The sequence below is a fragment of the Mytilus trossulus genome, chromosome 2 (genome assembly GCF_036588685.1).
Source record: "Mytilus trossulus isolate FHL-02 chromosome 2, PNRI_Mtr1.1.1.hap1, whole genome shotgun sequence".
In the NCBI taxonomy this organism is placed as follows: Eukaryota; Metazoa; Mollusca; class Bivalvia; order Mytilida; family Mytilidae; genus Mytilus; species Mytilus trossulus.
The window spans coordinates 26,405,047-26,425,811 of record NC_086374.1 but is presented as its reverse complement, the minus strand read 5'-3'; the positions used below and the strand labels follow the sequence as shown (position 1 = coordinate 26,425,811).

Here is a 20,765-nt window from a genome sequence, read left to right as displayed (position 1 = left end):
TTTTCCTTGTTTGTCTTGATTTTTCTAATCCCAAAAAATATTTTGTATTTTTTTCGCCCTCTTCTATCCATTTAACTCGTGATCTTATTTGTGCCCCTTTTATTTTATCTGAATATAGAGTTTGTAGTGTTTCTTCTGTTTTATTTATTGAATCTATTATATTTGGCAAATTATTATTTTTTTCATCTATGTAGTTATCGTGAATTTCATTCAAAAGTTTAAGTTCTTGTTCTAGTTTTGTAATTTCATCTCTTTTATGTTTAGCTTTTATTTTACAATGTTCTATAGTTTTCTCTCTAACTTCTATTTTAAAAAGATCCCACACGATTGCTAGACTTTTTTTATTTCTTAATTTTTCATATTTATCTATCAAAGTATTTATTTTTATTTTGTATGATTCGTCGTTAAGGATATTATTATTTAATTTGAAGTATCCCTTTCCTTTGTTCCCTTGACAATGATTAATTTTAAGTGAAATCGCTAAGTGATCTGTATATTGAATTGTTGCAGGTCGTATATCAGTGCTGAGTACTCTTGGTCTCACATCTTCACTTACTAGAAAATAATCAATTCTACTAGCTACTTCATTATTTTTTCTTTTCCAGGTATATTGCGTTTTATTTGGATTTATAGCTCTCCATATATCTATAACTTTTAGTTTTTTTATCAGAGTTTTTAGCCCATTTGTCTTATTTTTTTATTTTTTGTTGATCTTTTCTATTACTTTTTCTATCTTTTATATTAAGCGTTTCATTCATATCACCGCCTATGATAATTATACCAAGACTATATTTTTCAATGACACTTAAAGCTGTTTTAAAGAATATATTTCTATCTTTACTTGTGTTTGGGGCATTAAGGTTTACAAAAGTAAATATATTTTTGTCGATTTCTATGTTGATTAAAACAATTCTTCCGTGTTGATCTACATATTTATCTATGATTTCATACTTAATTTTTTGGTTGATATAAATCGAAACACCTCTTGATTGTGTGCTTCCAAAACTATGATATAAATCGCCCGTAAATTCTTTATCTATTGAATTGTTCGAAAAATGTGTTTCTTGTAAAAATATTATGTTGCATTTTTGTTGTTTTATCCATTCTTTTAGTCTAATTCTTTTTTCATATTTTCCTAACCCCTGACAATTTAAAGAACATATATGCAATGGATTAAGTGACATCTTGATTTTGTTTTTAAAAAAGTATTTGATACATGTATTTCAAATATAAAAAGCATAATATACATACAAATATATACAGAATTTAGAGATAAAAATACAATCATATGTGCATCTCTAATGACAGTTTTAGCTTTGACTGTACATGTGTGAGTTGCTAGACGAAATATAATACGCAAGTTCCGAGATAGTAACTCTCCTGTGACGAAGACGCAAAACGTCGCGTAACTAACCGGAAGGTGGGACACGTATCCACAACAAACAACAAAGTTAACGATGGCGGCGGAATTAAACAGAATGCTTAAACCAGCTTTACGCACATTTTTAATGGAAAGAGGAATGACGGTATCAGATTATAGTGTTCAACAGCTGAGAGAACTTGCCTATAAAGCTGTTGAACTGGATTTACCGGTAATTTCTACACCAGATGACACAGACTCGTTTCTTCAATTTAGGAGTACTGTTGTTTTAAATGGAGAAAAGGTAACTTTTCCGACTGTCTTTCAGTGTGAGCAGAAGGGATGGACAGATGATTTAAAGAGTGTCCCAGTATTTTCTATGGCAGACGTTTTTGCCTATCTTGTTTCATTTGCTAAATGGACACCATCACGATTGAGAACTTACAAGAATGAGAGAGGCTTCCGACTTTCAAAGTCAAATCATATTTCTTCTGCTGAAATCTTCAAGTTACCACATGAACACTTTTATATAAAAGCTAGTTGCATCAGAGAAACATCACAGAAAGCTGATCCCTACATGACTTGGTGTTTGGTTAATTCTGAAGGTGTGTGCATATCAGCAGGATGTCATTGCACAGCGTAAGTAGTAAAGAAGTAATCATGATCAATCATGGCACAGTGGCGGATCCACAACTTTTTATATAATGCCATTAATGGGGCCCACTGACTGACATAACAGGGGTCTCCTTCAGTCATGCTTCAGTGATTCCCTTTTTAAAAATCAATAAAAGTTTTCTCATGAATTAAATAGTGATTTTAAATATCTGGGAGGGGGAGGGGGATACATTGTACATGTAAGTATAGTATATTGTTAAAAAGTATTTTATCTCCGATGCATAAAATATATACTGTCACAGCATTGGCCCCAAAAAATATATTTTATTAATTCTAAAAAATTATGAAGAAAAAAAATCTGATTTCTTAAGGTGTCCAAAATTATATTTTTTTTTAATTTAAGAAGGAAAAGCATACTTGTTTCAATATTTTTCTGTATATGAGACGTGTTCATGCAGTTGTGTTCATATATGTTAAAATGCAAAAAAACTACTATAGTTGGATGTTATATATTAACAAATTCATAGTTAATTCAGAGTCCTTGTTAAATCTCTTATCTTCAGTTCAGTTAAATAAGAAATTAATTGAGAGTTTATTTATCTCACCAATTTAGGTATTTAATCAATAACTAATTCAAATATTGCTTTTCCTCATTTGATACTGAAACATTTTTGTAGGTCAATAAACAGTTCATTCTTTAATTAGTAGATGCATAATGTACAAATGTATATTGTAATACTTTAAATAATAAACTAATGATTTAAATGAAATCCTTTTTTGTCCTCAAATTCACAATGTGTTACATATTCTTTTTATTTAAATCAAAAATGTCTTTAAAGTTATAATCATTTATTTATTAAAAGTCTGATGTCCATATTGTAACGTTCCGGGGTTCTCTTGTCAGGATGATACACCCGTATTTACCTTTGTGGGCCTCCGGTGAAGGAATTAATAATAAAGATCATAATGGAAGTTCATAAATTGTATTATTATTATCAATATAAATTCAGCATAAGTAATTCATGATCACAACAGATACAGTGGTTCATAAAACACATGAATAAAGTTATAAACAAAGATACATTTTATTCTTAACTGCAATACAATCTAGTCGGTGCTAGAAATTTAGTCGGTGCAGAATCTAGTCGGTGCTAGAAATTTAGTTGGTGCACACCGAGCAACTGCTTGGTGCAGGTTATATATTGCTAACCTCATAATTTTATAAGGATCATAAAATATTATTATTTAAATAACTAGAAGCTTTTTATATTAAGAAAGATACTTTTCACCAAGTAATTCCACTTAGTGCAGCACCGAGCAAATATGCTTGGTGCTAGCCAAAAATTATGTCAACACCGAGTACGCTACTTGGTGCACTACGGCAGACGCAGGTTTTAATAAATTCTCCGAACAGTGAATTAAATTCTCTTTACAAATAAAAATAAACAATTACCAATCTCGGATTGAATCTTAAGTGATTTTGTGTCATTTTACTGCATGAGATAAAATATAAAAGTTGCTTGGTGCAATATAATTTTGACTGCAAGTAAAAGAGCTGCGATCGTTCTGCATTGAGGTGAAAAATCCTACTCGGTGCACACCGACCTTGCTATTTATACTTTGGCCCCGCCCACAAATCTGACGTAGTACACAAGAAAAACAAAACATGAAGAATGGCGCCGATAAGTGAAAGTAACGATAAACTGAGACAATATTGGGCAAATGCACTGTCAAATGACGATGACACATCGATTAAATAGAATCATTAGATAGGTTTAAGTACAGGTAAACCACTCCTCTCATAAAAATACCATACAAGGCGTACTCGGGGACATCTGCATGGAGAAGTGTGGAACGGGGGTCACAAATATTTACACGTGAAGAAAAATACACATTTAAGTATATCAAATAATGCCAAGGGCCAGAGCGTAACACTACCCCCCTCCTTATGGAAAAAAGGATTTGTCCTCAAATCAATGGTTTGTCAGCCATGCAGATGTATCAGTTAATACCAGATTAGTATATGAACCTCCTTTTTTTTCTTCTTTTTTTTTAACAATAACTTCGTAACATTTAACAACAACAGTAACAAGTTAAAAATAACACTCTTTCACTTTTAGCACAGTGAAATCAAAGGTCCATCTTACATTATAGCAATAGCAATTGAAGTTTGGTGCAGTACGCTTTTACCTAACTCTATAATATACACAACCAACAACAAGAAGACATTTTTCAAGGCAAGAATATCAATCACAATTGTTCAGTCTCTGTCTGAGAATATTATATATATATATATATCATTTAACATTTTGTTTCCATCACAGATATCATTCCGAGGAACGTCATTATAACTATTTAGAGTCATTTCTCCATATGTTCTTTGGTCCTGTTGGGTTGGTTTACACTGGAAATTTTATACATTGAAGTATATCTATAGGATAATAGTCATTCAATTTTTCCACATGCTACTAAAGTAGTCCTGGTGTTTTATTGTACACCTACAACTTATATATATATATTTCTTAGTTCCTGTATAATAACTGTATCTCACTACTTCACTGTCAATATATTACTCTAGTTCTATCAATACGATAATAAATATATATTTTTTTTCAATAAATACTTGTAACGAAATATACTGCCAATTGAATTACAATTGGAATGTATATAATACTGCTTACTGCACCAACCAACAATGTAACAACACCCAAGACTGGGCAATAAATATTTAGCATCTTAAATCTACTTGTCAAGAAATAAATACTTGGTTAAAATCAACCATAAGACAATATCATTCAATACAAAAACCAGCAAGCTAATAGCTTGTTAACAAAAACAACACTCTCCTTGATGTAACATACATACACCAGTTTGCTCAAATGAGGCCTTATCAACTAAAGTTCACTAGGGGTTCCTGAGATTAGTATAAATAAAACAGCATGTAACCATAGGTCTCAGGAACTCGAAGTGATACAAGGATTAGGACAGACCAAACATTGAACTTTATCATAAAATTTAATAAACCACCCTCCCAAGGGATGCGGGGATATTTATTGACAATCTCCACTGGAAAACAAGATACCAGTGGAAATTGCAATACTGAGTGACTGAACTGACGGGAATTACAGTAGTAGGCCAAGGATGCCATCTACTGTGTAAAATGTTGTAAATACATAGTGAATATAGGAACTTAATGTCACTCCAGTAAATGTCCTTGTAGAATATCCACAATTCTTTTCTCCAAAAGACAATGTAGGTGGGTTAAATTATAAAATGTACATTCTCTTTGTAGTTCACGGAGAGCAATAACAGTTCTTGGAAATGTAGACAAATCCATACTACACTCGGAACGTAAATAATTAAGTATATGCACAAAATGACGGGGGTCTCTATCCAGAAAGTAGGTGTATATATTATCCACTTTGTAGGGTTTTAACGGGGAGTCCTTCAAAATCATATAAGACAAAATTGCTGAGGGATCTTGTTGAAGTGTTGGTACACACGTTTCAAATCGGCTTCCTCCAACGTTAAGTATAATTCTGGACTTTTGGCAATCAGCCATAGCTTTCAGTTGTAAAACATTCTTCGGGGTGGGTATATAACTACTGTCAGTAGATAGTGCATTAACACTAGGTGTATTCAACTCTGGGCTATACTCTTCTGGGGCTAGTAATGATAATACATCAAGTTGTTTGGACTGCTGGCTACAGACTGAAGTTGCACAATTTTCATTAGTATCATCTGCTACATCAGGTATATTGTCATTGGTCTCAAATAGAGGTTCGGCTATAAATATTTTCAGTTCATCTAGGCACACGGTGCTTGGGGCTTCTTCATAAAATAACGGTTCAACAGGTGGAACTAAGGTTGGTGCATAAACATGTGGGGGAGGTGGCATCACTTTCTCTGCAGGGCTGATAATAATTGTACGGGACTCAGGTATGGGGGTGGAGGATCTTGTGGGGGACCTAGTTGGAGACGGCGAACGTTTTCTCTTCTTTTCATTCACACTACCTGCTGACTGATTTACTTTATCATCTTTATTTTCTACTGATAATTTGTCTTTTAAGTTTTCTTTTCTTTGAGGTTTATCATTACTTAAATTGTTTTGAGAACTTTTCTCTGGTTTAGTGGTTTCATGTGACTGTTGATCTCTATTTACATTTACATTAGTGTTATTTTCTTTATTATCATTTTCTGGATGGATTTCAATAATCATTTGACGGCTTTCTCTCTTGAATTTTTTTAGTTTCTGTTGTTCGGCATCCCCAAATAAAAAGTTTTCTCTGCAAACATATTTTAGGTCACGACCACCTGATTCTCCTTTTTTACAATTTCTATGCTTACTATCTTTTCTTAAAAATATTCTCCTACACTCAGGGCACATGTATCCAAAATTTGAATGTTGTTCATCCATATGCCTTTCAACCTTAAAGGGACGATCGAAATCATGGTTGAGGCATAAGCCACATCTGTATAGAGTAATCTGCATAAGAAAAAGTGTTTTTAAGAACACAAGTTTAACTTATTGTATTAAAACCAGCATCATATAAAATATAACAACCTAATAGTTAAGGGGAAATGCAACCTCATCCAGCATATATATATATATTATATATATATTTTCATATATTTTTATAATTAGTATTTCAGTATTTCCATCCTGCTAGTATAAGTTCTTTTATAGAACTATAACTAAATATATAATTTGATAAGTTAACCATTGAAAGGTAATGATTCACCAACATATAATTTTAATCGGTCATGGTGCACTATTTTAGGCTTAGACCGTGGACTTTTTCTTATCCTGTAAATAACAGCATTTATTTTTTCTAACACAGAGAAAGGTCCTTGCCAAGGCCTTTGTAATTTTGGATTTAACCCTTTACTGCGAACCGGGCTATATAACCAAACAGCATCCCCAGCTTTATACTCATGAAAATTTGTACTTCTATCGTACAACCGCTTCATATTATTACTACCAGCCGCAATGTGCTTTCGTGCAAAGTCATGAATTTTGTCTAATTTTGTAGACAATCCATATGCATAGTCAGAACTATATTCTGGTTTGATAAAATTTGAGTCAGGGTGGCCAATTGAAAGATCAATTGGCAAATTTATACTGCGGCCAAACATCATTTCATAAGGGGAAACCTTGGTGGTTTCGTGTGCCGAAGCTCTATATGCCATCATGAGTAAAAATATATACTCATCCCAATTTTTCTGATTTTCAGAAACAAAACTAGCTAACATATTTTCAATGGTACTATTTAATCTTTCTACCATTCCGTCACTTTGGGGTCTCAGGCCCGTAGTTCGGGTTTTATGTAGACCTAACAGCTTGCACATTTCTCGAAATACTTTTGATTCAAAATTAGACCCTTGATCAGAGTGTATTTCCATAGGTACCCCCAAAATTGTTATAACTCTCTCTACTAGTTTATTTGCAACAGTAGTGGCTTCCTGATCTCTTATGGGTATTGCGTCAGCCCATTTTGAGAAATAATCTCCAACAACCATTAAAAAGCGATTTCCTTTATATGTTCTGGGAAGAGGGCCTAAAATATCAACGGCTATCCGTTCTAAGGGAGCCCCAACATTATACTGCTGGAGTGGAGCATGAGGCTTTTTATTAGGACCCTTTTTAGAGGCACAAATATTACACTGCCTGCACCAATTAGCTACATCATGCCTTTGTTTAAACCAAGAAAATCTTTCCCTGACTTTGGAAAGAGTTTTCTTAACACCTAAATGTCCTCCAGTAACACTGTTGTGTAATTGAGTTAACACATAACTTTTTAAGCTTTGTGGAATAACTTTTAGCCATTTTTCTCCCTTGCCATCTGCATTTACCCATTTATGATATAAAACCTTTTGTTTTATATAAAGGGACTCCCACCTAGACCAATAATATTTTACTGCGGAACTACATGGAGAAACTTTCTCCCAAACAGGTTTCTCCCCAGTCTCCTTCCAATTTATTAATAATTTTAAATCAGTGTCATTATTTTGACATTCAGCTAACTTTTCTCCTGTAAAATCGTTACAGGGATCACCATCTGATGTTGAGGGGTAATTTCCCAACTCTGCAGCTTGATCACTATTCCAGGAGGGGGATTTATCTAAAGCTTTCCCCGATCTGGTAGTGACATAGACAGGAACATTTTCTGAAGTCATCATATTATTAGTATTGGGGTCAGACAAGGGGATAGATTTCCTCCCCTTTTTATTAAAGACACTGTATACCTCTACAGTATTAGGTGTAACTTCATCTGAATTTTCAGCTTCTGGCTGAAATTTTTCTTCAGCTTTAGTACAATGACTACAATTTATATCATGACAAGGTCTCCTTGACATTGCATCTGCATTTGCATGTGAGCGACCAGCACGGTGCTCGATTTTAAAATCATAAGCAGCAAGAATTTCAAACCATCTTGCAATTTGACCCTCTGGGTTCTTAAAATTTAGAAGCCATCTTAAAGCACCATGATCACTGCGAACTAGAAAGTGTCTCCCGTATAAGTAATGGTGAAATTGTTTTATTGAAGCCACAACAGCTAAAAGTTCTCTGCGTGTTACACAATACTTTTTCTCCGTTCTGCTAAAAGCTTTGCTGTAGTAGGCTACAACTTTCTCAGTTCCATTTTGGACTTGAGATAAAACTGCCCCCATGCATGTATTGCTTGCATCTGTGTCTAACACAAACAAGTCTTCATTACTTGGGTAAGCTAAAATTGGGGTATTTGTCAGATCTTTCTTTAAAATACTGAAAGCTTCTTGACATTCATTTGTCCATATAAAAGACTGATTTTTCTCAGTCAATTTATGGAGTGGACGGGCAATATCTGCAAAATGAGAGATAAACTTGCGATAATATGAACACAAGCCCAGAAAGGACCTAACTTCCTTTACATTTTTAGGAACTGGCCATTCAGCGACTGCTTTTGTTTTTTCTGGGTCAGTGGCAACACCATCCTCACTGACTACGTGTCCCAAAAATTTGACACGTTTCTGGAAAAATCTGCATTTCTTTGGGTTTAATTTTAAATTTGCTATTTCAAGTCGATTAAGGACTTCAGCTAAATTTTCAATCTGTTCCTCAAAAGTCTTGGAAAACACTATTATGTCGTCTAAATAGACAAGACATGTTTTCCAGGTTAAACCTGATAAAATTTTCAGCATAAGTCTTTCAAAGACAGCAGGGGCATTACAAAGTCCAAAAGCTAATACGGTAAACTGCCACAGCCCACTACCAGGAAATGAAAAGGCTGTTTTGGGGCGGTCTTCTGGAGTAATGGAAACCTGATGGTACCCACTTTTTAAATCAAGCGTGGAATACCATTTAGACCCTGCTAGAGCATCCAAAGTATCGTCTATGCGGGGGAGTAAATGGCTATCCAGAATTGTATGATGATTCAACAGACGATAATCAATACAAAACCGAATAGAGTCATCTTTCTTGCGCAAAATTACTACTGGGGAACACCAGGGGCTGGTGCTAGGCTCAATTATACCTTGTTCAGCCATTTTAGCTATTTCAGCTTCAGCTTCTAGAATCTTAGCAAGCGGAACACGTCTAGGACGTTGTTTTATTGGATGAGCTTGACCTGTGTCAATAGAATGCTCTATCAGCTCAGTTCTACCGATGTCTGTTGCAGACTTGGAGAAAGAATTTTGAAATTTTAATAAAAGTTCTTTAAATTGAACTTTTTGATTTTCTGCTAACTCATTTATATTACTATCATATACAGTTTGGATATGATCAGGCATAGGGATATTTTCAGCATTTGTTTCAGTACTTCCAACTGCATTTATATTCTGACATGGCTCAATCATGTCAGCTTCAACTGTTTCTAACATAGCAGCTACAGTATTTTTCTGAATAACATGTTCTACATTAGACAGATTTAAAATTTTAATGGGAATGAAACCACAATTTGGTTGCACAACAGCTTTTGCTATTAATAGTCCATGTTTTTCTACAAAATTTTTAACAGGTTCCACTAACCCTATTTTTCCCCTTACTATTGGGTCTACAGCTATACCAGAAACAATAGTTTCACTAGATGGGGGTAAGACAATTTTTTCATATATTGAAATTCTGCAACAGGAAACTTGTCCAGCATTTTTATATTTAAAACATGGCCATTCCTGACCTCTGTATCTTATACAGCTTTTACTTAATAGAACATCACATTCATTATTTGTAAGAAAATCCATACCGAGTATACCCTCGGTTGGCATATCTGCAACCAAAACTTTATGTTTAATCAAATTTTTCCCCAATCTAAGATATGCTTCGAATTCACCAATGAATGGTGAGATTTCACCCGTTGCAGTCATCATATTCATTTTTACCGGCGTAATTTCTGGCATTGAGGATGGATTTATTGTTTTTAGAAATTTTTGACTTAAAATGGTAACACTGGCTCCTGTGTCAACCAACATAGAAATATGTTTACAGCATATAGTCATATCTAAATAAAATCCTTCCTCAGATGTCTTTGAGTTATTTATCCTGACTGTGGAGGGCCATTCTGTTGTTGTCGACCTCTGCCCCATGAGTTCGACTGCTGGTAGTTTCCCTGACCCTGATTGGAATTTTGGTAATTATTGTCCCTCTGCGAATTATTTCTATTAAAACTTTGATTATTTCTGTTGTTGTACCAATTATTTCCCTTATTTTGATTGTTATAAGAATTTTGGTTTTGCTGCTGTTGTCTCCCCTGAGTTTGGAAATTATTGTTATTCCCCTTTATACTCTTTATTTCTTGTGACAAATTAGATATTTTCTTTGTCATATCACCTAACAATTCTTTCAACTCATTACCCTCTTTATTTTCTAATTGAGGTAATTCATCAGCTTGGTTTGGAGTATCTGCACCAACTGGGAACACTGCTTTTGTTTCATTTGAACCAATCAAATTTTTACACCTATGGTTATCAGCTTGTTTAAAGGTTTCAAACCTAACAGCTAAAACTTCAGCCTCATTTATGTTTTTGGGCCTTGCTTCTCTTATTCTGAGACGCATTTCAGGGTCATGTAATGCATCTATGAATTGGTCCAAAGCCAATATATCTGTTACAGAGGAAGGGGCACCAGGATAAGCACAGCGAGTCATTTTTTTGATATCTTGACTGAGGGCAGATAGAGATTCCTTATCTTTTCTTACTCTGGTCTGTAACTGAGCTCTGAATATCTCAGACCTATGAACTGACCCAAATCTATTATGAAGGGCATTAACAAGGCTATCAAAATCTCGCCTTTTAAACTCATCTAATTCATTTAAAATGGCTCTAGCACCACCTTTCAAACTGCTAGCCAGACAGAGTGACATTGTATTATAATCCCAACCATTAACTTCAGCTAAAATTTGAAACTGACTGAGATATTCTTCAATATCATCAGTACCATCATAGGGTTGCGGCTTCATATTTACTTTGTGTTTTTGTGTAACACCAGCATGATATAAACTAGGATGAGATTGCATACCCCTGGTATTTTGACTATTACTAGTATTGTAATTTTGATAACTGCATGTTTCAGATATTGAAGGTATACATGTTGTATTCTGTGGCAGTTTTTGTTCTTGTACTGCATGTGTTTTTATAATTTGAGCTTCCGAAGCAATAATTTCTGATCTTTCAGATTGAATTTGGTCAGATTTTGACCTTTGTTTCTTAAATTCTTCTCTTAAATTAAATATTTGTTCTTCGAAATGATTTTTCACCTGCATGATTTGATTTTGAATTTTTTCTTCCATCATAGACAGATTTGCTGCATTTTGTTGTGTTACCATATTAAATGTATCTCTGATTTGATTTGTAAGTGATTCGAATATGTCTCCTACTGCAGGTGAAATAGCTGGTAAACTATTAGATAGATTGTCTGTTTGAGTAGACTCATAAGAACTCTGCGAACTTGTTCTCATTTCATGTGTATTATTCACCACTGTATCATCACTAGCAATTGATAATCTATCTGTTGGATAAAATTGAATTAAATCTGACTGCAAAGAATCATCCATTTTAAAATGATTTTATTTTTCAAACTTCACCAGATAATTTTTTTTTTTTTAATAATTTAAAAATTTTAAATCCCACTTCTGACACCAGTGTAACGTTCCGGGGTTCTCTTGTCAGGATGATACACCCGTATTTACCTTTGTGGGCCTCCGGTGAAGGAATTAATAATAAAGATCATAATGGAAGTTCATAAATTGTATTATTATTATCAATATAAATTCAGCATAAGTAATTCATGATCACAACAGATACAGTGGTTCATAAAACACATGAATAAAGTTATAAACAAAGATACATTTTATTCTTAACTGCAATACAATCTAGTCGGTGCTAGAAATTTAGTCGGTGCAGAATCTAGTCGGTGCTAGAAATTTAGTTGGTGCACACCGAGCAACTGCTTGGTGCAGGTTATATATTGCTAACCTCATAATTTTATAAGGATCATAAAATATTATTATTTAAATAACTAGAAGCTTTTTATATTAAGAAAGATACTTTTCACCAAGTAATTCCACTTAGTGCAGCACCGAGCAAATATGCTTGGTGCTAGCCAAAAATTATGTCAACACCGAGTACGCTACTTGGTGCACTACGGCAGACGCAGGTTTTAATAAATTCTCCGAACAGTGAATTAAATTCTCTTTACAAATAAAAATAAACAATTACCAATCTCGGATTGAATCTTAAGTGATTTTGTGTCATTTTACTGCATGAGATAAAATATAAAAGTTGCTTGGTGCAATATAATTTTGACTGCAAGTAAAAGAGCTGCGATCGTTCTGCATTGAGGTGAAAAATCCTACTCGGTGCACACCGACCTTGCTATTTATACTTTGGCCCCGCCCACAAATCTGACGTAGTACACAAGAAAAACAAAACATGAAGAATGGCGCCGATAAGTGAAAGTAACGATAAACTGAGACAATATTGGGCAAATGCACTGTCAAATGACGATGACACATCGATTAAATAGAATCATTAGATAGGTTTAAGTACAGGTAAACCACTCCTCTCATAAAAATACCATACAAGGCGTACTCGGGGACATCTGCATGGAGAAGTGTGGAACGGGGGTCACAAATATTTACACGTGAAGAAAAATACACATTTAAGTATATCAAATAATGCCAAGGGCCAGAGCGTAACAATATGCATTCTTCTATTTAGACAAAACTAATGTAAGCATACTTCTTTGATATTCTATCCTTAAATTTTCTTGACAAGTGTGTTAAAAAAGGTTTTACCATCTATAATTTTCTAGTACACTACACTTATTTATATCTTCTACATTACCAGTCATTTAAATTTGTGTAATTATCATATTTACTAATAAAGAAAACAATTTATTTAACAATGCCTATGAAATTGTGTGGTATAAGATGTAGGATTATAGTGTGCATGATCCAGTTTTTTTTTCATTTTGTATGAACTTACAGACTCATTATTTGTTTAAACATTATATGTACAATGTATATATGTATTTATTAATGGTATATGGATAAAAGATATACATCAGTGAAACAGCAACTGAACAACAAAAAAATGAAAAATGAAAATGGATTTATATTGGTTGTAATAACTTGTTCACAACCCTCTATATATGAGTCACTTTAGCTTTGAACTTTGAAAAAATGAGAAGGTATCCATATTTTGAGAATTACATGATATTTAAGGAGGATAATAAATTCAAGAGCCAATTTACAGTATACTTTCAATAAATCTTAGTTGTACATTTTTTTTGTGAAACCTACTCCAGTGATAAAGTGAAGTAAAAATAAGAAACTGATCTTAAATTGTCATCTGGCCATAATAATCAAACAATAATGTCATATAATTGTTCTTTACATACATGTATATCTGGGCATATTAATCTTAACATATAACTGTTCTTTACATACATGTACAGATGTATATATATCTTTTATACAACTGAATTTTTTTCTCTATTTTTTCAGGGATGATGGAGGATGTAAGCATGTTGTGGCACTGCTATTTTGCCTAGCAAACTGGTCTGACAGACACATTGATAGAAACACAGAGACATGTACAGATACCAAATGTGGTTGGGATATTCCAAGAAAGGTATCTGTTCCTATGAAACTGGATAGTATAGAACATTCAGTAAATCCCAGGGTACAGCCATTTGAACATGTGTATGACCCAATAAACCATGATGACAACATGGTTGATGTAGAATTTGAAGCAGGTCTCCACCACTTAATTCAAGGTCATGACACCCAGATTATTGAAGTGCTTGATAAATCTGAAGACAGTTTAACCATGCCTAAATCTATCATTGAATCAGCAGAAGACTTCTTGGAAAATTCTTCTTTTTTGGAATACCTCAAATCAAAAGTGAACCAGGATGACTGTGATCAAATTTATTCTTTAACAGAAGGTCAGTCTGATAATCAGAATTGGTATGAGTACAGGCTAGGTAGGATTACTTCATCAATCATTCCTCTTGTATATCACTATCAGGGTAATGATAAAAACAATTACATTGTCAGACAGATATTGGACAAAAACAACAATTTTTCAACTCCTGCAATGATTTATGGGAAAGAAAGGGAGCATCTTGCAAGAGACTTATACAGCAAGGAATATACTTCTCAACATGAAAAGGCTGTAGTTGAACTATCAGGACTGATAATAAACAAAGATATTCCACATCTAGGAGCTTCTCCAGATGCTATTGTTAACTGTAAATGTTGTGGGAAAGGCATTGTAGAAATTAAGTGTCCATACACATTCAAAAATCTAACATTAGATGAAATCAGTGAAAAAAAATATCATCTTACCAAAACCTCTGATGGTGTCATTGAATTAAAGAAAACTTCAAATTGGTATATACAGATTCAATCTCAAATGGCAATTTCTAATTTACAATGGTGTGACTTTGTACTTTATCTTGAAGGAAGTATTAAAACAGAAAAGCACAAATTACATGTTGAGAGAATAACATTTGATCCCCAGTTGTGGACTAGTGTATTGGACAAAGTTAACTTGTTTTACAGTAAATATGTTGTCCCTAAATTAATCCAGGATTAATAATCAAAGATCTTAGCATGATGAGCATATAATATACTGATAATAAATTATTTCATTAATGTTCAGTGAACTGTGTTATTAGTTCAATTACAGAAACAGTCAATGTGCATGTTAAATTTGTAATTGTGACTACTCTAATAATATATGGGTCTTTTAAAATTAATGTTTTTATATTACTGTTTTATTAATGTTGAAAATCATAAAAAAAGTGATATTAAATTGCAGTTTTCAAATTCATATCGTTTGTTTTAACATATATTTAAACTAGATGTATTAATACATGAACATGTACTGCTACAGGTATCTTATATTGGAGTACATGTATGTTTCTTTCAAAAGAAGATTAAGTACATGTATTATTGCTGTTGAGACAGCTATCCAGCAGAGATCAAAGGACAATAAAACAACAACTTTTTGTCACCTCATGACCTTATACTAGCTGATAGATAGGAATACACTAACAATTGACCACATCCCCTCAAAAACAATGCAAAAGGAAATCAAAATCAATCAAATTGAAAGATAAATTTCTAAGCCTACTGTGTCATATTTATTTTCACTAGGATAAGCTTTAAACTGAGGACTGATCAAAAGTTTTACTACAAGTTCTTATATATATACAAATGTACAACACCCTTTTTTATACTTCTGGTTCTGTTTTGCAGCATTTTTTTTATGGCGGCAGAGTCGTAACACTTATTATTTGCTGATTCTTCAAAAATGATGTATTGAATAAAGAAGTATATGGAGTCAGAAAAATGTGTCCTGGTAGGGTGACACATCCTCATTATATGCTTTTTCCTTGTAAACCATGTTAGAAATCTAGCTGTTGGTGTCGTTCAAGTACATGTATAAATAAGGATCAATCTTTGAATTATTCCTATCTCAATAACATTTTCTCCACCTAAATATGGATTTTTATTATCCTTGTTTAGATTTAGTTTAACTTTTGATAGGCATCATGCACTGAAGAGACATACATTGTAAAAATGCACATCTGGTGTAATAATTTGGTACAATTTGAATTATAAACTTGCCACTGGACATAGAGAAACCATAAATAAATCATTTGAAGAAATGCATGACTGTTTCAATATCGTGAAAGTAACACATTATGAATAACAGATGTGGGATATAAAATGATGGAGGCAACAACCCAACAACAAAAAATTGATATCTTAAGAACAAATATAAGCCCCTCACAAAAAAATGCTTTCTGAAAAAATCATTATCTGACAAAGACAAATGAGGGGTTACTGATTTAGGACAGGCACATCATGATTTTCAATGCTGAGAAAAACCGCATATATGCTACATGTATATAAATGTACCAATGGATAATATGCCAAAAAAAGTCTCAAGGGTGTACGATGATTGTGGTCTTTTTACTTGTTTACTGGCGGTTGGAATTCTGAAATGTTGAAAATTCACAGGTTTCTCTCTTATTTCATTAACTTTAGTCTGACTGTTTTAATTTATGTATAATTACTCTAAATAACAGCATAACAATGTCAGATCTGCATTTTTCCTCCCTCACAAGGATTTTAATTCATGCTACTGTGATATCATGATAACACTGCCAACACTGTAACTAGCACCATAGACCAGAGGCGGATTTTGGTTGCTTATATAGGGAATCACTGAAGCGTGACTGAAGTGGGCCCCCTCTTAGGTCAGTCAGTGGGCCCCCACTTATGAAAATTCCTGGATCCGCCACTGTAGACCATTCGACCACCTACATTGTACATGTAAACTGATTGTCTAATGTAAAGTTTGAAATAATGGTAAAACATATAAAGCTACACCATAATCTCTGTCATTACTTCCTAATTTTGATTGCAGGATAACCAGGTTACTGCATTATCATATAAATAAGAAGATGTGATATAAGTGACAATGACACAACTATTACTCTCCATCCAAGTCGCAATGTATTTAAAGTTAAGAATTATAGGTCAAAGAACGACCTAGAACACAGAGGAAGCACATTTTACTTAAATGGTCATATTTTTTATGTCCAACTTTAAGGCTTTTTTACGCATGTACGTTCTATGGACATGATGGACACATTCTCGTTTTCTTCACATTTCAATTTACACTGTTCTGATGAAGTTACTACTAGGCATGAACAAAACACATTGAAATTGTTCTATGAAAAAGAAGATGTGGTATGATTGCCAATGAGACAACTATCCACAAAAGACCAATATGACACAAACATAAAAAACTATAGGTCACCGTACAGCCTTCAACAATGAGCAAAGCCCATACCACATAGTCAGCTATAAAAGGCCCCCAAAGACAATGTAAAACAATTCTAACGAGGAAAACTAACGGCCTTATTTATGTAAAAAATGAACAAAAAACAAATATGAAACACAAAAACAAATGACAACCACTGAATTAAACGCTACTGACTTGGGACAGGCACATACATAAATAATATGGCGGGTTGAACATGTTAGTAGGATCCCAACCCTCCCCCTAACCTGGGACAGTGGTATACATTGTAACATACATACTTTAAAATTACTTTAAATGGCAATATGAAGTCATTTATTTGTGTCAGCTTATTTATTGGAAAACAATTCATAAAATGTTCTACAGTGGTAACAATATAAATATTCAACAATGATCAACAATATAAATATTCAACAATGATCAACAATATAAATATTCAACAATGATCAACAATATAAATATTCAACAATGATCAACAATATAAATATTCAACAATGATCAACAATATAAATATTCTACAGTCATGACAGTGCTAAACAATTGCACTTATCATCCCAGGCATTGACATGAAGTTACTGCATAAAAAACAATACATATTAAAACAGAATAACATATATAATTTCATTTAAGTGATCTGTAATTTGTTACAAATTAGCCCTAGCTTCCCCATGTTTTCTCCAGTTCCCCACCAAAATGCAAATAAGACCAAAATTTAAAATATGTTTGTTTCCGCTATCCCCCATGTAATCATGCTGTGACATCCAGTTAAAAATAAATTAACCTGCCCTCCTGGTCTGTTTACAAAGGATAGTCCCAGGGAGGGGAAACAGATATTCTTTTAGGTGCTGCCTAAATCCACAATTTCATATTAATCTACATGTACATGTATGTCTTTTAATATCTACTGATCGTCAAGCAGTGCAATTAAGGTAGGGGACCCTCATCTGGAGTTTTTTTAAACAATCCTTTTGTATTGCTAAGATGCTAAAAATTATCATGACCCCCTCTTACAATCTAAGAAGAAAATTAGATACCCCCCCCCCCCCTTTTGAAATCAGCAGTAAATACCAAAGCCTGATATCATTACCTATAATTGTAATGATCATACATATATTGAAAAGATATCTATTTTTCGTAACAAAATCAGAGGTAATAAAGGTCAAAGATTCAGTATTTCCGCAATAAACACAAAATTGATACATTGATTGAATACCAAAAGCAAGACATTACGTTGATGCAAATTTTAAAATTTAATTTTTCAGTTAAACATACTGTTTTCAACCTATTGAAAAAGTTATGTGGTATGATTGTCAAATGAGACAACTCTTTGTCCAAGACTAAAATTCATTGATATAAATGTATACAAGACAATTTAAGAATTCAACAGTAAACAGGCCAGCATTCATGGCATTTTTTTTTTAAAGTACGAGTTTTAAAACTAGATTAATGCTTATATTTACTTTTTAAGGTAATATCTGTAACTGTGCCACTTCTGAATCTCTATGGACATTTTACCGTCTAACTAATTTTGGCATTAAATTGCATAAAAATGCTGAAACTTTGACCATTTGATTAGTCAATGGTTTCAGAGACCATGCTATAGTATTTCCTATAAGTTTAAATAGCTTTAGTCTTTGAATGGCTCTTTCAACATGAATTCTCAACTTAGCTATAGAGCGAGTTTGTTTAATTTCATTCACATTAAGTCTTTTCTTTTTTCCCCACACACACTTGCGAGTAAATGGTGGCATATTTAATGTTGCTTTTTTTTCTGTTAACAAATCTCTTATTGTGAAGCCTCTATCTGCCATAATGTCATCTCAAATGTTACAAAATCAATAAAATTAGCCAGATAATTGTTGCCAACAGGATCTATGACTCCTATTTTAGCTCTTGTGCATCCATTTGGCTGTTTAATATGTTTTTTCAAATGATCTGAACTTGTATTACATAATAACATAAAAGGGCAACATCTTTCGTCCAATATCAGATAACAATTAATAAATAGTATCTAAAATAAGTTAAAAATTCCACAATACTATATAATTCATTTTATGTGTCAATTTGTTCGAAAAAAATCGAAAAGAAGAGTCATGATTATATGTCGCTTTCTAGATCTATGCTTAGCATTTATTTCAGATGACATGGACTCCACACCCTGATGACCCTGCTGCCTTTCATAACTTTATCCGTATACATATATTAATAGATAAACAAAAGGCTGCATGCAACACGTATTTTTGTATTTAAAATGATTCGTTGTAACGAGAATATTTGTGGTGAATGGAAACTGTGAGGGTCACAATCTTAAATTGCTTATAAATGTAACTGGAACCAGTTCCGTTATCTGATCTGAATTTTCTGAAATGTGCAAGGTAGATAGACATTTTGATTTTTTTTACCGTCGGTAATGAACCATTGTGTTGATCCCATGCTAAACATAAAAAAAATCTCTGTACAAAGGTCTGTGAATTTTCTACAAAAAAAGTGATTTTATTTTCACTTAATTCTCTTTTTCTACTAAATACAATAATGAACTATAAATAATAATGCTTTGCAAGAAGTTTCCCCTTGATATATGTACAAAATTATATCTCTATTATTCATTGTCTGTGCTGTTTTGATACTATTGCAGTTTGCACATTTCGGAATTGACAGGCCACAGGAGGGGTCATAAACCGTACACGAAAAGATAAAATATTGATATAAGTACTTAATTTGCATTTTGAACCCCCACCCGGCTTGTTTTTTAGGAGCCTGGGGTGTCTAAAAATGGTCGATTTCAGACAGCCGAGTACGCATTTTACTTTCCAGGCGTGTTATTGTTGATTGTTAAAGTCCTGAAAACGGATAGATGGAAACAAAAATGTTTGATATATCTGGCTTTAGATTCAGTTTTTTTAAAATATAAATTAAGGCTACATTTTAATATAATAATTCTATGAATTCACAATATAAAAAAATGCAGAAAAAAAAATGAATGAAGTGAAATATCTTAGTAAGGAGTCATTACTACAGAGATGGTGTGTTTGACACACAAAATTTAAAAGCTTAGTGATATTACCAATATTAAAATAAAAGTGTATTTTAGTTGGGTATTTTTTCCATTTACTCATTTTCAATTATAATCAAGGCACATTTTATTTTTATTCATGAAACATATTTATATATGTAGGACTCAAATCTATGGCGGGTTCCAAATCTATGGCAGATTCCTAATCTATGGCAAATGTGACGTTACAAACGCCAAATAACTCAAATCTATGGCAGATTTTTGTTTACTCCAAATCTATGGCAGATCTTGGAGAGAGAGTACCGTATAACGTCTCAATTGAATATATAGAGAATAATACATGGCAAAATCCGTATCATATGTCGTATCATCCCGAGACATCAATATCAGCCCAAGGGCCTTTAGGCCCGAGGGATGATATTGGTCGAGGGTGATACGGCATGTGATACGGATTTTGCC

General features: G+C 33.2%; 2 protein-coding genes across 3 annotated transcripts in view; one reads left to right on the top strand and one right to left on the bottom strand.

Annotated features, from left to right (window-relative positions):
* Window positions 1-20,765, bottom strand: part of LOC134706859 (stimulated by retinoic acid gene 6 protein-like) — a 61,615-nt gene that overhangs the window by 23,505 nt on the left and 17,345 nt on the right. The window lies entirely within an intron of this gene.
* LOC134705003 (uncharacterized) lies at window positions 1,435-15,164 on the top strand. The gene is made up of 2 exons (XM_063563776.1): window positions 1,435-1,999; window positions 13,957-15,164. The coding sequence occupies exons 1-2, from the start codon at window positions 1,458-1,460 to the stop codon at window positions 15,050-15,052; spliced, it is 1,638 nt and encodes a 545-aa protein (XP_063419846.1). The 5' UTR covers window positions 1,435-1,457; the 3' UTR covers window positions 15,053-15,164.

Bases quoted from the DNA above. Each gene is read 5' to 3' on its own strand.
- LOC134705003 (XM_063563776.1), top strand. From the start codon at position 1,458: ATGGCGGCGGAATTAAACAGAATGCTTAAACCAGCTTTACGCACATTT. The intron at 2,000-13,956 runs GTAAGTAGTAAA...CTATTTTTTCAG, and splicing joins GCAGGATGTCATTGCACAGC to GGATGATGGAGGATGTAAGC.